The 15116-nt window shown below is 48.0% G+C and overlaps 1 protein-coding gene and 1 long non-coding RNA gene across 2 annotated transcripts in view; one reads left to right on the top strand and one right to left on the bottom strand.

Moving 5' to 3' along the window:
- Positions 1–4301: 4301 nt before the first annotated feature.
- The window catches only part of maml3 (mastermind-like transcriptional coactivator 3), a 93911-nt gene continuing 83096 nt past the window's right edge, over positions 4302–15116 (top strand). The window contains exon 1 of the mRNA XM_048995676.1: positions 4302–5253. Coding sequence (XP_048851633.1) covers positions 4888–5253 — 366 coding nt within the window. The 5' untranslated portion in view covers positions 4302–4887. The remainder of the gene's footprint in view (positions 5254–15116) is intronic.
- On the bottom strand, positions 12095–14258 carry LOC125720375 (uncharacterized). The gene is made up of 3 exons (XR_007385429.1): positions 13978–14258; positions 12949–13023; positions 12095–12388 (listed from the first exon to the last, which is right to left on the bottom strand). It is a non-coding gene; the product is annotated as an uncharacterized LOC125720375 (long non-coding RNA).

Below are 15116 nucleotides of genomic sequence, written 5' to 3'. Positions count from 1 at the left end.
TAATACACACGCTCCCTAACCTTATATACACACTACACCCGCTCCCTAACCTTATACACAATGCACACGCTCCCTAACCTTATACACACATTACACATGCTCCCTAACCTTATACATAATACACACACTACCTAACCTTAGACATAATACACACGCTCCATAAACTTATACACATGCTACACATGCTCCCTAACCTTATACACAATACACACGCTCCCTAACCTTATACACGCTACACACACTCCCTAACCTTATACACAATACACATGCTCCCTAACCTTATACACGCTACACACACTCCCTAACTTTATATACACGAAATACACACTCTCTAACCTTATATACACATTTCACATGCTCCCTAACCTTATACACAATACACACGCTCCCTACCCTTATACACACGCTACACACACTCCATAACTTTATACACACGCTACACACGCTCCATAACCTTATACACATGCTACACACACTCCATAACCTTATACACACGCTACACACACTCCATAACCTTATACACATGCTACACACGCTCCATAAACTTATGCACATGCTACACATGCTCCATAACCTTATATACATGCTCGACACGCTCCATAACCTTATACACAATACACACGCTCCCTAACCTTATACACACGCTCCTTAACCTTATCCACACACTTTAGGCTAAGTGTCAGTGTCAATACAAAGACCATTTTAAAGACCCACTGTGATTTATGAAAGCATAGACTGACCAGATGGCATGTGTTTAAGTCACTACATTTTGGTCCTGCTATGCCAGCCTTGTTTTATCATACTGAGTGAATGTGTGTGGATGTATGTTTCACTCTGATTGAAGGAGCCATCACATGGTAGCTCGCAGGCTGGTTTTCTCAGGTGTTTTGTGGTTTTGTTATGCCGCATGGCTGATTAATCACCCTCCGCAGTGCCGCAATATGCAGCGCCCGCATTAACTCTTATATCATGGCTCGCCTAAGCATGACTTGCACTTAGGCGCACGGTGCAGTCATATTCCCCTGCAAGGACTTGCCCGTGCTTGACGTGTGGGGTGTTGGTGTTGGTTACTTTTTCATGTCTTTGCTGACAGCACTGGGCAGCGCTGGAGGTGACTCTGGTAGGCCGACACTAACCACTGTCATGGCTGAAGTCATACGAGGGAAAAGAGCGCATTTCCCATGAAGGTTTCTGCAACTGCAGGATGACTGTGCGATCCCACGTTGTCTAGATCTACCTCCTGCCAAAAAGTCACATGGAGACCACGTCTAGCGGTCAGACCGGGCTGGTCACGGATCAGCGTGTAGTGGAGTGTTTAAGACCCTAACCCTACAACACATCCTAGCCTGAATTTCTGTAGTAACATTCATTTATACATACATGCATGCATTCCGCAGATGAAACTGCAAAGGATTCTGGTAAAATGATTACTATCTTACACTCTCAGGAAAAAAGTGTAAAAATGTGTACAGGTACCTTCGCTTGTCACTGTGCTTGTAACTGTACCTTTTAAGGTACAGAAATGGACTCTGAGGAACATCACAAAGGCACAAACAGCATTAACGTATCATCAATGGTATAGAAATGTTCCTCAGAGTCCATTTCTGTACCTTAAAAGGTACAATTACCTACAGCTAAGGGTACAACTGGCAGACCCTTGAGGGTACAGACCCAGGGACAAGCAAAGGTACAAATTATTTACCCTTTTTTCTGAGAGTGTAATATGCATATAAACCTATGTATACACTGTGAGAAAAAATGATGTCTCCCAATTGTAACTTTAGCTAGTCAACCCCAGAGACAAGCAAAGGTACAAATTGTAACTCGTTTTTCTGACAGTGTACAGCCCCCCTGTGTTTCACTGTCCTGTGTTTTGCACTTTAAGTACCGTGGACCCCCCTGCCGCCACTTACAGTTGGTATGATCCACCGTGGATCTGATGGAATGTTTCATGCTTCTGTGTGGCTGTATGTAGACGACATGACAATAAAGCCCAAGACTGACTTTTCTTTATTGTATGTGAAAGAAATGTTCGCTATTTCCCTCACATGTTAGCTAAAACATGGAAGAGCTCCAAAGCTGTAGGATGACCTGTCAGTAGCTGCTGTATCATGGTACAGCTCAACGTCCGGAACTGATCAATGACCCTTTGGGTGAACCTCCTTTGTCGAGGCAGCCCTACCCTGCACCCACCCCGGGGAGGATTCAGCTAATCAAACTCCATCACCCCCTCTTTAATGGACAGAAACACTTCAGAGGACCAGGGAGAAAAGGTGCATTTGTTTTAGATGAATTCAAGGGGGCGGGGGTTAAAAAAAGGTGGATTTTTTTCATTTCCTAGATTTAAGGATTGCCCAATAGGAATGTACCTTACATCTCCTCCTATTGTCCAGTAGGAATGTTCCTTACATCTCCTCCTATTGGACAGTTTTCACAGTAGGCTTAAATTATCCAGCTATCCAGTTATCCTGCTCTTTTGTCCATTTTAAGGCATACAAACACACATACGGTATAGAGATGACAGTGAAGCTTAGGTTTTGGGTCAGGTTTCCCCAAATCCGGTCCTGGAGGGACCGAATCCAGCACAGTTTGCAGACTGTCTTTTATTCTCAGGTTTAGTACATAGGTGGCCAGTCTTATCCGCAAAAGGGCCTGTGTGTATGCAGGTTTTTGCTGCAACTCCCTAATTGGATTACTAATTAGAGGACTGATTGGCTGAATGGTCCTCACACCTGGGTTTGAACAGCTGCCCTAAAGGTTATCCCAAAAACCTGCATGCACACTGGCCCTTTGCGGATAAGATTGGCCATCCCTGGTTTAGTAGGTGTGTTTGAACAGGGAATCCTGCAAACCGTGTTGGATTGTAGCATCCAGGACTGGATTGGGCGAACGCTGATCTAGGTTCAGGTATCCATCCGTCACACCTGGAGCATTTCAGGACCTTCAGGGACCCAACGGGCACGCAGCTACTCTGCTGAGCATGGGATTCAAACCAGCAACCTTCCGATGACAGACACAGCAGGTTAACCCAGCAAGCCACACAACAACCCCTACACACACGTCTGGCCTGGAGGAATATCGTCACTCCACTTAGAAGTCATGGGGGGTGAGTGGGGTGGCTCTAGGGGATAGGGGGCCTTGAACAAGGCCCCTAACCCCGAAAATGCTCCAGGGATTCCGCTTTCTGAAAAACTGCATGTCCCTCAGGATATAAACATCCACTAAATGGATAAATTCAATGTAAATGTAAGAGGAGGGGAAAAGAGGTACAGATGTATGTTTATTGTGTTTCTTCCGAACACTGGGATGCGCACTAATCAACATACGGCGGCCAGTTCCTCGCGGACTCAGACCCCATAAAGCGAAGAGGAGGACAACCCAGATAAGTGCTTATTGGTTACCTGGCAGCACAGTCATTGCTCAGAGGTGTCATGGGAAAGCAGGGAGATCAGAAGGGTGGTTATTAAGGAAGAAGGGAAAATGCCAATTAGGAATGGTCACCTATCATCTCAGCAGGAGTGCTATTCCTGCACTCAGAAGTGAGTCTACATGCAGCTGCCTTCAGGGTGCCGTTAAAGATTTTGGGCCCCCACCCCAGATCACTCGGATTATGTTGTGAATTTTTAAGGCCGCAGTCACTCAGGGGCCCTTGGAATCATCCTGACGTTGCCCCCGCTTTACGGTGCCCCCGGCTGCCTTTACTCAGGTGGTGCTGGCAGCCTCTTTCGGGCGCTGGAGTCACGCACATGCTAATCGGCTAAGCCTGACTCTGACTCGCCACCCGGCACCCTGTGAAAACCCTTTGAGTCAAAACCCAAGAAAACGATGAAGGTCAGATTATTGCTGCTTGAGTGGAGGAAAAAAACTTCCAACAACATTCCCCAAACTCAAGTCTTTGCTAAATCAAACACAAAATGACAATTATTACTAAAAGAACAACTCTACTAAACTGGCGGTCTGCGTGATGCTTGGAAATAGATTAAAATATGGGTGCTCAAATCTAATGGGAATGTAACATAAAATACCACAAAAATAATCCATCTGAATACACGAGCAATATATATATTTAAACACACAGATCATGTGAAAAGCCTGAGTATTTAGACGTTAATGGCAGAAATACAGCGGTATCCGACTTTTTGTGTCAAGTATGCGCGCACTTCCCTTCGTGAATGCGCAAGCGGTCACTGGCGCGTCCACGTCCGGGCGCTCGACGGCTCCGCTCCGCGTTTTGCGTGCGATTGCCGAGGCTGCTCACAGCCTCTAGCTGCTTTTTACTCAGCCCTTGTCCTGATATCACTCCGCTGGCATGGAGGAGGAGGAGAGCACTTGATCATTGTGATGGTGGCAGGCAGCTGCGAGCGACCCCGCGGATCGGCGTCTTTCGGGATCTGGCTTTTGCGCGTTTCACCTCCGGGCTTTTGGACGGACTTGTTCGCGCTCGGGGGATTTTCACGGGAAAATGTGAATGAGATGCGAGTTCACGAAACTACTCCGGAGCCCCTGCGCTGCAAACAACAAAACTTTTTCCTAAAGGACAGCACGATAAAGCTGCGTGCTCGAAACATTGTCCGCGATGTGTGATGATCGCCTGTAACATTCGGATCTTCTGCCGAGTTAAATGCAGCGATCCGGTGCCGGTGGGAGCGAGTGAAGCACCGACCGCTGAGTTTGGTCAGTTGCGCTCCGCTATTGTTGTCTGTTTTGCAGACCGACCAGAGTATTGTTTTAATGGTACTGAATGATTGAATGACACATTTTTCCCGAAGAGGGGAAGCGGCCGCCGCTCGTTTGCACTCCTTCGAATCCCCTATTTCTTTCCCCCTGGAATTACTTTTGCTGAAGGAGGCTTGAGAAAGTTCTTCCAAAATACTGTGCACAGACTATATGATGGGGGATTTTGCCACCCCCGCTACTGCGAACGGCAGTAGTATTTGCATTAATAACAATAACATAAACGGTGGCATCGGATCTGGAGGCAGCAGTAATAATGTGATCCCTAAGCATAGTACCGTGGTGGAAAGGTTAAGGCAGAGGATCGAGGGCTGTCGGAGGCACCATGTCAACTGTGAGACCAGGTACCAGCAAGCACACGCTGAACAGCTGGAGATTGAACGCAGGGAGACGGTCAGCCTGTACCAGAGGAGCTTGGAGCAGAGGGTTAAGAAATCCGCTCATAATAAGCAGCAATACAGACATCAAGACCCTGAGTCGGCAAGCACAACAGAACAGAGAAATAGCACGCTGATAGCGGTAAGGACGGCATGAGAGCACCTTCTCCACCCCTGTGCCCCACACCCCTCCCGACGTAAAAAGAGGAAAAAAAAGTTGAGAGATTCTTTAGCTTTGCCATTTGGTGCATGACAGATGGCAGGTTTTTCACAGTTTTGAACAACATATTTGTAAAAGTATTTTTGCTCTAGTATGGGATCATCTTGACGGGAGAGTTGGGGGGTGTAAACTGTTGCCGATTTGTGTCCATAATTTAGGCAATGAAAAAGCAGAAACTTTAATCTCGAGGCGTGTGTTGATTTTTATTTAGTTAATGTCTGCTGAAGATGTGTCATTTCTACAGAGAGTGCCTCTTGTTGTATACACATTTGAGTGCTTTTTGCAGGATAGAGACATATTTGTGGTTGTTATAGTTTGGTAAGGAAAACCATTGTTTGATTTCATTTCATTGTTGTGTAGCATCCGCTATATTTACGGTTTTATGTATTTTACTGACATGGTTTTCATATTAAAGTTAGTATTGGTGGCTTGAAGTCTCAGCAGCTCTTTTAATGAGGATACATTTTTTGTTAATGTTTGTCAAACAGCTTTTCCCCGCGATCGTCAGCTTGCTGCGGTCCGAAGTCACAGTTGATCGTACTACAAAAAACCCACAAGACGCGCATGTAGGTGTAAGATCGCTGCCCATCCCGACACACGCTGCTTTAAGCTCACTGTTTTGGAAATACGCTGCAGTCTTTATATCATCTGTTCCGGAAAGGGCAGTTTTGTTTTTGAGAAAGTGGGCTTTTTCAGCAAGTAAATGTGTAATTAGCTGCTATCAAGTGTTACAGGGTATGAAAACAACCAGGGGGGGGATAGGAAGCATCGCACCAGACTGACAATGGGACCCTTCACTGTGGCTATTGTCTTCACGTGTTACACATCTCCGTCGCAACTATCCCCTGCTTTTGAAGTGCACGCTTTTCGTGTTAAGAAGCGCCTTTAGTGCCTTATTTAAACTTTACCGCGCCGGCGAAGGAAATTTACTACGGCGAGATATTATCCTGACCGAGCTTTAAGCGCCGATTACCGGGGGTTCGTCGTGCCGCTTTTATTGGGGACTCTCAATCTGGCAAAGTGTCTGTGATGAAAGGCAAGTGATCGGGGGTGTCACGGGGCGCTTTGTCTGCACCGTCTGATGGGCGCCGTCAAATGCCGTCGGTCCCCTGCGGAAGTATCACCGTCTCCTGACTCAAATGCATGACTTGGTGCGCAGCGACACAATAACCTCTGCATTGCATGCGCGTGCTATTAATTGCATTTCTTTGGGAATCTGGCGTGGGATTGATAGTTCAGCGCTGCAGCCGTGCAGGCGAAGAGAGGAATGGCGTGCAGTCCCCAGTAAGAGGCGGCTGTAATGGAAAGGGACCTCCCACCGGCCAGTGTGGACACTCCACCGAGCCGCCCATTAACTGCTAGACAACAAACACTTACACTTAGAGGGATTACCACTTAAAGATACAGTAACCCTCTCAGGTCGGCTACCGGAGCAGCGACTAGGCGGCTGAGTAAATCCAGAGACCCTTGGAGGAAATATAGCCACCCCCCCCTCCGATTTTTATTATGGCACCATTAGTAGTAATCGCAATGAAGTTTATCTTTCTGTAAATTGCATGAAATGCTTATATTCCATACATCACATATTCGAGGCGGAATATTTCATATGTCGTATTTAGTATTAAGGAAAGAAAGTATTAGAATTGAATTATTTTTTAGGTATTTTTAACTGCAATTGTATTACAATAGACAGCGACTGTCATTTAATGAAAGTAGCTTTTAATTATAGGCTTTGCGATGCGGGGAGACGTAGAAACGGCCCCTCGCTTGCTCCATCCTAACGGGCGCTCCGATCACATTGCGGATCTGCGGCATTTCCCACCCCGCGATCCGGGAGCCAGCGTCCCTCGGTGACCCTCCCTCCGGGCTGCTGTACCGAGGTCTGGCACGAAGGCACCTCGCCCTCCAACTCTGGCACCCCTTTATCTGCGGGGCGGGGGGGGGGTCTAAACCTTTTACATCGTGAAGCATTTAAGCCTCACTGTGCGCTTCGATTTGCACGGTCGGATCACTGCTGCATGCAAGGACGTGCATTTAATGGCGAGCATCCGATTCTGTGTTTTACAGTTTGACTCGCACGTTTGACATCAGCAGCAAGACATTGGCACCTGTCCGATACTTAATATAATGTGTACTGAGTCGCTTTTGTACGTGTTGCTGGATGTTAAACACTTTCCCTCAGCCTCTCCACGGTAGTTGGAAACGCAAATGGCAAAATCTTTCAAGGACACAGTTTTAATTTGAAGGGAAAAAAATAAGTTGGTTGAAGCACGTTGTTCAGTTTGACAATGGGTGCTTAGGAAGCAATGCTGTAATTCGTCTGTTCTTTTTTTCTTTTTTTAAAAAAAGATGAAAGTATGTGTTTAAGAAGAAGAAAACATTAATCGCCATAGGAAAGTGTTTGATGCCTTGTTACTGCATCAAAGCCGTCCAGAAGCAGGAAGGCGTGCTTCCTGCTGAAAAGGAAATGGCGAGACCTTAAAGCAGGCTCGCCTCCCTCACTAGCCACAAGTGGTCACTACAGGAAAAGCAAAATGTATAGGAAAAGAGAAACCTTAGCCGGCAGAAATGGTATCGTAATTCAGTGGGTGTAATCAGAAATGTAAAGTAACTAGGTAAATAGCGATCAGATATTTCTCACGTTACTGTTAAGGTGTCAAATATACATGCTATTCGTTTTTTTGCTGCCTTTAGTCTGTATGTGTTTTTATGTTATTCACCCGGTGCCTCGATTTTTGTCTTCGTTCGTAGTTTTTAATGACCCGAGAGTAGCAGAACTGTTTCATTGTACTGAATGTATGATGAGAATAAAGTTTCATTCATTAAGGTGTTCAATGATCAGCGGCGGTGATCTGTCTCTTATAAAGCATCGGATTTGCAGCTGGAATCCCGTACATGTCTATTGCTGGTTTGCAGGTCCTGCGTTACGGGAGGAAGTATTCCTCAGCCGAAATACGCGGGGGCTCAGTAGCAGATCAACCCCCCCCCCCCAACTTTGTTTAGCGCTGATGCAACGAGTCGTGCAGAAAGTGCTCCCGGTATCACGTTGTTACTGTTCTCCGGGAGAAGGGCCCAGTTGCTAAATTTAACTGGTGAGCTGGCAGGGAGACTGAGGCCTGTGACGTCAGTGACACGGGACTCTCGACCACGGCGCGCAGCTGGGGACGGGCCCCCGCTCGGTGTCACGTCGAGGGGGGGCGCTGTTCGCTCCGCTGCTCCCCCTCCGTCCGTGTGACTCCTTCGTCTGCACGTTTGACTGCCATGGGTTCTCAACCTGCTATGGTCATATTGTGTCACACGCTGTTGTGTCTGGACCTATAAATAGCCGTGTCTCTTATCCTGTGGGTCTGTTTTGGCCTCTGGGACAGAAAGGAGCTTTCGTGTGGTTTGAGTATGTGGACTGTAAGGACCAAATCCAACCCAGATTAAGGCTGAATGCTAACATTTGTAGCGTTATGGAGTATTTTAGGGTTTTAGGTAGCTTTGTAGAGTTTTTTTTGTAGTTTGTGTAGCATTGTAGAGTATTTTGAGGGGATTGAGTAGCACTGTAGAAACTTTATAGCGTTTATATATAATATAATCTCATATTTTTATGGGTTATGTAATATATATGAAGAGCTGTGCGGATCTGTATTGAACACTTCAGTTCCTTTAGTCTCTTGTCTGTGTGCTCTTTCTGAACCTTCGCACTTGGATGTTCTTCACCAGCTACGTCTGCAATCCTCAGCTACCTCGGAGGACCTATGGCCGTCAGGAGAATTTGACTCTCATTGCGAGACGGATGCGCAAATCGAAGCACAGTCCGCGCGGATTCTTCTTGAGGTCTTTCCTGCAGCCGGATTCCTTCCGGAAGGGTTGCAGTCTGTTTCAGTGCCCGCCCTCCTCCTGGTGTCTGTCGTGTTTAAACAGAGGTTTAGCATTACGCTTTCATTGAGGACTGACGGGTTGCGAGAGGCATACTGACCTTTTCTTGTGTGGTGACCATGGCGATGGTCTAGAACAGTCAATATTCAAAACAGCTTGCAAGGGTCTGGGGCTGTTTGTATCTATAGGAAGCTCAGTGAGGAGAATCAGCCAGTGGGCACTGGGGGGTGTCTGCGATTGGGGTGCAAGTTCCACACTTTACAGACTGTCTGTGCCTTAGATGGGAGATGTTTCACTGAAAGAGTTGGAAGTTTTGGGGACTTGTGAGGGGCTGCTTTCGGATGTTTTTGGTGCGAACCCCCCCCCCCCCATTTGGAACCTGCCAGGGAAGGTCTCCTGTGAGCTGTCCTGAGGGGGGCTGTTAACGCTTGTCATGCCTGCCCAGATTCACTTAGGGAGCAGGCAGCTGATGCTGGTCTCATCTTCATGCAGCACCTGCTGATGGTCCATGCTGGATGCAGCTGGCCAAAGCTTGAGATTTGGGTTGAGTGCAGTGTTTGCCAATCCGGTCCTCGGGGACCCATGTTTTCGCTCCCTCCGAGCTCCCTGCCAGACAGTACAGTTTTGCATCCTTCCAGCTCCCAGTAGGACCTGATAGGTAAACTTGGGTTTAGAGGAATGATGAAGTTTTGTAGGATTAAAAACGGGTGTGGTCTCTTACAAATTTCCTTGTGAATGTCTGATATGTTCTAACTTCTCCAATCTAAATAGACTTTACTATTATAATATAACTTACAGTGTGTGAATTTATGCCCTGTGATGGAGTGGTATCCAGTCCAGAGTGTCCTCTGCCTTGTGCCCTGTGCATTCTGGGATAGGCTGTCAGCTTCTACTAACCCTGACTGGGATAAGTAGTTGGTAGATGTATAGATGGATGACAGGATTATGTATTTGTGTTACTCCAGGGACGTATCTGTAATTATTTAGCCTGAAGCATAGGTAGGGGGAGATGTCATAAATACTGTGCAGGATTTTTTTTTCAACCTGCTTCTGTGCTACTTGTTTGTTCAGGCCTGCTCCTTGATTTGTGGTGTGAATAGTAGATTGGTAGCTGAGAATTTTAATTTTCTGGATTTATATGGGCAAAGGAACAGTATCTGCCATGTGATTTGTGTGGTTTGACAGAGAGACCTTTCCAGAAATGTAGTTATTGTTATGAAGATGGGGCATTTTCCCGTTTGCCGTAAAGTCCTGCTTTCATGGGCTCAGACAGCTGGTTACTACCTATTTAACCTGCTTCTGGTAGTCCTCTCCTTTTTCTGGAATGTTGGCCAGCTCTCTCCTATTTATATTTAGATTTTGGAACATGACTGAAATCGGAGGTGCCAAAATGGACCTTTTCTATTTTTTTCTCCCTCTTTTTCCCCAGCCAGGCTGGACTGTCTCTTGCTGTGCCTGGATTTTTCGGGTTTGAGAAATCGGCCCCCATGTTACCATATTCTCTCTCTCCCGGTTCAGGTAACCCCCTCTCCGCTTTTAGGAATCGTCTGGAACTCTGAATCCCTGAACGTTCTTTTTTTTTTCCCTTTTTGTTTTTTCCCCTCTTTTTATAATGATCTCCTCAGCCGGGCAAAAAGGCGCAGTGATGGTGATGCGCCTTTATCTCGCGCCACATCGAGGCGGCGTTCAGATTCTGGGAAAGCAGAGGCCCGCTTCGAGCTTTTCAGCATAACAAATGTTCTCCTTGCGCTTCTCTGACTGTATCTGAAGGCAGCATCCACCCCCCACCTGAACTCAGTCAGATCTCGCATGTTCACCGTATTTACAAACCTGACATGGAGTGTGTAATCAGAGGTCATGGGCCCCTCCTTGAGGTGTCATCTTGGGAAGCACGGTGCAGTGTCCCCCCCCCCCCCCTCGAAAATCACATGCGAGTCACGTCAGAATTGTAATACGGCAAAACTCGCATGGCGTAATGCATGTCTGCGGTACTGCAGGCCGTGTGTGTTTGATAAATTCTGAAATAGTCAAAACATTAAAGAGTGTGGAAGCAGGAGCCCCAACCCAAGCTCTCATGGACATACTGCCCCCCCCAAACGAAATGAGACTTCGCAATTTTCTCCTGTTTCTGTGTAACGCACTATTCTTCAGACAGGGGGAGTCAGTACCAGCAATGGCATTATTATTTAAAATAATAAAGGGAATCTCGCTGTACTGTCTGTAGAGCCGAATGACACCTACATTTTCCAAAATACACACGGTCAATATGAAAGTTCTTGTGACGCTTAACTCATGGTGGTAAACAGGGAGTTAGCAGGGATATTTCGGTAAGTATTGTGTGAGTTTCCTCTTGGCGAGCAGGCTGGGCGTGTCCTCCTAAGGCAGAGATGTGCGGCCTTATCCAGAAAGGGCTGTTGGGTATGTTGATTTTCGATGCAACTCCCTAATTAGATTACTAATTAGCGGACTAATTTGCTGGGCTTGAACAGCTGACCTAAAGGTTATCCCAATAACCTCCACACACACTGCCCCTTTGCGGATAAGATTGCCCACCCCTGTCCTAGGAGGGGTCTCCTGGTTTGAGGGTCAGTTGCTGGTTTTGGTGAACCTGACATCCACTGGCCCAGAACCGGGCTTAACCAGTTCCCAGTTAGCGGGGACCTTATCCTGCGTCTGATTATCTCCCGGAACTCGGAAATTCCAAAGTGAGTGACAAATATGGCCGCCTCCATGAACACGCTGTTGTATGCCGTTGCTTTATATTTTAGCAGATTTTGAGTAAGATTATTTTTTCAGAGAGACAGACAAACAAGAAACACAAACTAGGCAAACCACATTAAAAGCTTCATAAAATATTTTAGTACATTCATAGCGATATTCTTTTTTTCGAGAGGCAAACAGACTACAAACAAACAAAAAACACTGACAAGTCTTGTCGGTCACGATATGATATTCTCTAAATTGAACACGTGCAGCTACATTTATAACTATAAATACTTTCAACAAAATAAACATTTTTAAAGATTTATAAAGTAGAATTACTGTTGACTGTAGGTCGCCAAGTTGAAATTACGCTACTGGGGCAACTCAGACAAGAAAATCTTGTCCGACATAAAGTCGTATGGAGGCGTCATTCCGACTTGATGTGACGTTTTTTCGTGACGATTCGTGACGTTTTCATCCGAGTTCCGACCTGGAGAGAAATAATCGAACGCAGGATTGTGTGGTCGTCTCCAAGTACGTCATGGAGACCGAAGAATCCTACCACCATATGTAAGAAAACATTGGCGCTTCTGCCTAAACATAAGGCCCAGTCATCGCTACTTGTCATCCCGGTGCTGCTGACCTTGGCGGCTCACAGTTGGGTGACGGTACCACTGAACAGGCAGCAGGTATCGGTCAGGTAGAGGAGGAGTGAAGATTGTCTTGGCAAGGGGCAGCTGTGCCCAGTTCAAGAGCTGGCTGGTTTACCGGACCCTGTGATGGGCTCACATCTGACCCATCGTGCCCTCCACCTCCTACCTTGAGCTTTGTCGTACAGGTCCTGGCCTATGGGTGTATGTAGGGGTGGGGCCACTAGCCCCAGCTGGAATCTGATTGGCTCCCACAGTGGCCCCTCCCCTGTCACGCACTGATTCAAAACAAATCATAGGCTACTTAAGTTTAACTCTTCTGCATGAATTATGGCCCCTCTTATGACCCCCCCTCCTCCTTGGCATTCTGAATCTGCCCCCAGCTCCCCCTGCTCCTCACCAAGTGTGAGTATCTTGGAGGAGGAGGATCAGACTGCCCCCCTGGCTTCTGGAATCCACATCGCAGCACCTTCTCCTGCAAAGGGAAGCATGAAATGTTCTCTTTCAGGTCTCAGGGACATAGTTGTGTTCGCTTGGGTGCAGAGAGCACCCCCCCTCCACCCCCCCCCTTGCTGAACAGCTGGCACGATCAGTTCATGCGTCCTAATAGTCGGCTACACACCGCGGACCTAGTAAGAGGGAGTATTATTGATAAATTTGCTCCTTAATTAGGCTCCCCGGAATCCCGGATGTGTGCTATGTGTGCTATGTGTGCTATGTGTGCTATGTGTGCTATGTGTGCTATGTGTGCTATGCTTGCCCCTCCCTAGGACCACTGTACACTCCCCCCCCCCCCCCCACAACTGCTTTCTCCAAGCCCCCCCCCCTATTTAATTGAAGTCCTTATGGTAGGTCTGGCTGCGTGTAGGGATGTAAGTTGTAAGGAGCTGATTTAGCGAGGGGGGGGGGGGGTACTGTGTATGACTGACCCCGCCCTCTTTCCCATCTCTCGCCCCGGCTGTGCGGCCCCCTAAACATGCCGCATGCAGCATTTATCCGTTGCCGTTGGTGCCTGATGTTCTGCCTCTGCTCTCAATGAGTCGAAATGAAAAAATGATAAAAGATTGATGAGCAAGTCATTAGACACCCAGGTGCTTGTCACTGGGGGCCAGCGGTGTCTCTGTCGACCTGCTTTGGCCCCCGATGGCCCTGAGTCATAGGTAGGCATCTCCTGGCAGTTATTTCGAAGGTGACCCATTTGTAGGCTTATGAATTCAGGACTACGTTTCCCAGCAGTCTGTGGGACATGCAGAATGATGATGTAACATCAATCCTCTTTGGTGTACTCAGTGTCAGAAGCGTGGGGCTACTTGCCAATTCAAAGCATATCATTAGCTAATAATAATAAGATCGGCGCTTCTATATGAGTTATGGTCTCTCTTACGCCTCCCCCCACATTTAAAAATCCTAGAATCCCAGCCCCCTTCACCAGGTTTCCATTCCGACGGTCAGCGTCGGTGCGATGGTGTGGTGCCTCGTTCAGGGTGTCCTCGGCGATGGGTGTGATGATGGATCACGCCGGCTATAGCTGGGACTGGCTGTGCTTCCTAGGATTGGCTCCTCCTGATAAGTGGTGATGGATGGATGGATTTAACGTTGGTTCATCCCAGAATCCTGCGGTGGCTCCGTCTTAGCTGAACCTGCCTCCTCATCCTCCTCCTCCTCCTCCTCTCTTGCAGGGCTGCTGTGTAAATGGTCTGGGATCAGCTAACCCCCAGGCCCGCTACTCGATGCAGCCAGTATACCCCCCCCCCCTACGAGGCGTGGGCAGAGGAAGGGACACTGGGCTTATGGGGCCACACTGTTTTTAGCAGCCAAGCCCAGATCAGATGTCCCTCTGGCAGAGAGCGTAAGAGGCGAGCAGTCAGTAAACACCAGGTGCCATGGGCACTTCCTGTCCAGAGTCGCTCTCCCCGCGCTGGCACCCGCAGCCTGGTGGAAACGAAACGCCGGAAACGGCACCCGGGGGGGGGGGTGGGAGGGGGCACTAAATTAAGCGTAACCGAAACCGGTTTGTGCAGGATTTAGGCGCCGAGTACCACGGCCCTCAGCCGGGGGGCGCCGCTGGCCGTCGCCTGGCCGCCTCACTGCCGGCGAAGGTGTCTGGTTGAAGCGGAGATGTGGCGGAAACACTGCCGGGGGTGGGGGGGGGAGCATGAGTCAGGTTTCACGGCACCAGGGCGAAGATGCACCTTCTCTGCCCGAACAGAGAGCCAGTGGCTGTTTCCTACTTCATGACTCGGGCCAAGAAAACATCTCTGTTTGTTCCCCCCCCCCGCTCCCCTGGGTCTGTAATCCACCGGTTGGGGGCGGTTGGACTGCGCCCTGGGTCTCCGCCGTCCTGTTGGGCTGTAGTGAAGGAGGGCGGCTCTTGCTTTGCCCCCTTCCATGGCACGTGACTGCTTAGCAGCGCGCTAATGCTAAATTAGCTGTATTGGATATATTATTTAAATGAGCTAGATTAGCTATGTTACTTGAATTAACCGTGGCCCCCCCACTTATTGCCATACTGCAAGCCCGCACGCAGTGAAATTTTCATGAACAGCCCACGACTCCTTGGCCGCGTCG

This window comes from Brienomyrus brachyistius, chromosome 25 (genome assembly GCF_023856365.1).
Source record: "Brienomyrus brachyistius isolate T26 chromosome 25, BBRACH_0.4, whole genome shotgun sequence".
Classification (NCBI taxonomy): domain Eukaryota; kingdom Metazoa; phylum Chordata; class Actinopteri; order Osteoglossiformes; family Mormyridae; genus Brienomyrus; species Brienomyrus brachyistius.
Note: the sequence above shows the minus strand (reverse complement) of the source record. Positions and strands in the feature narration are given on the sequence as shown.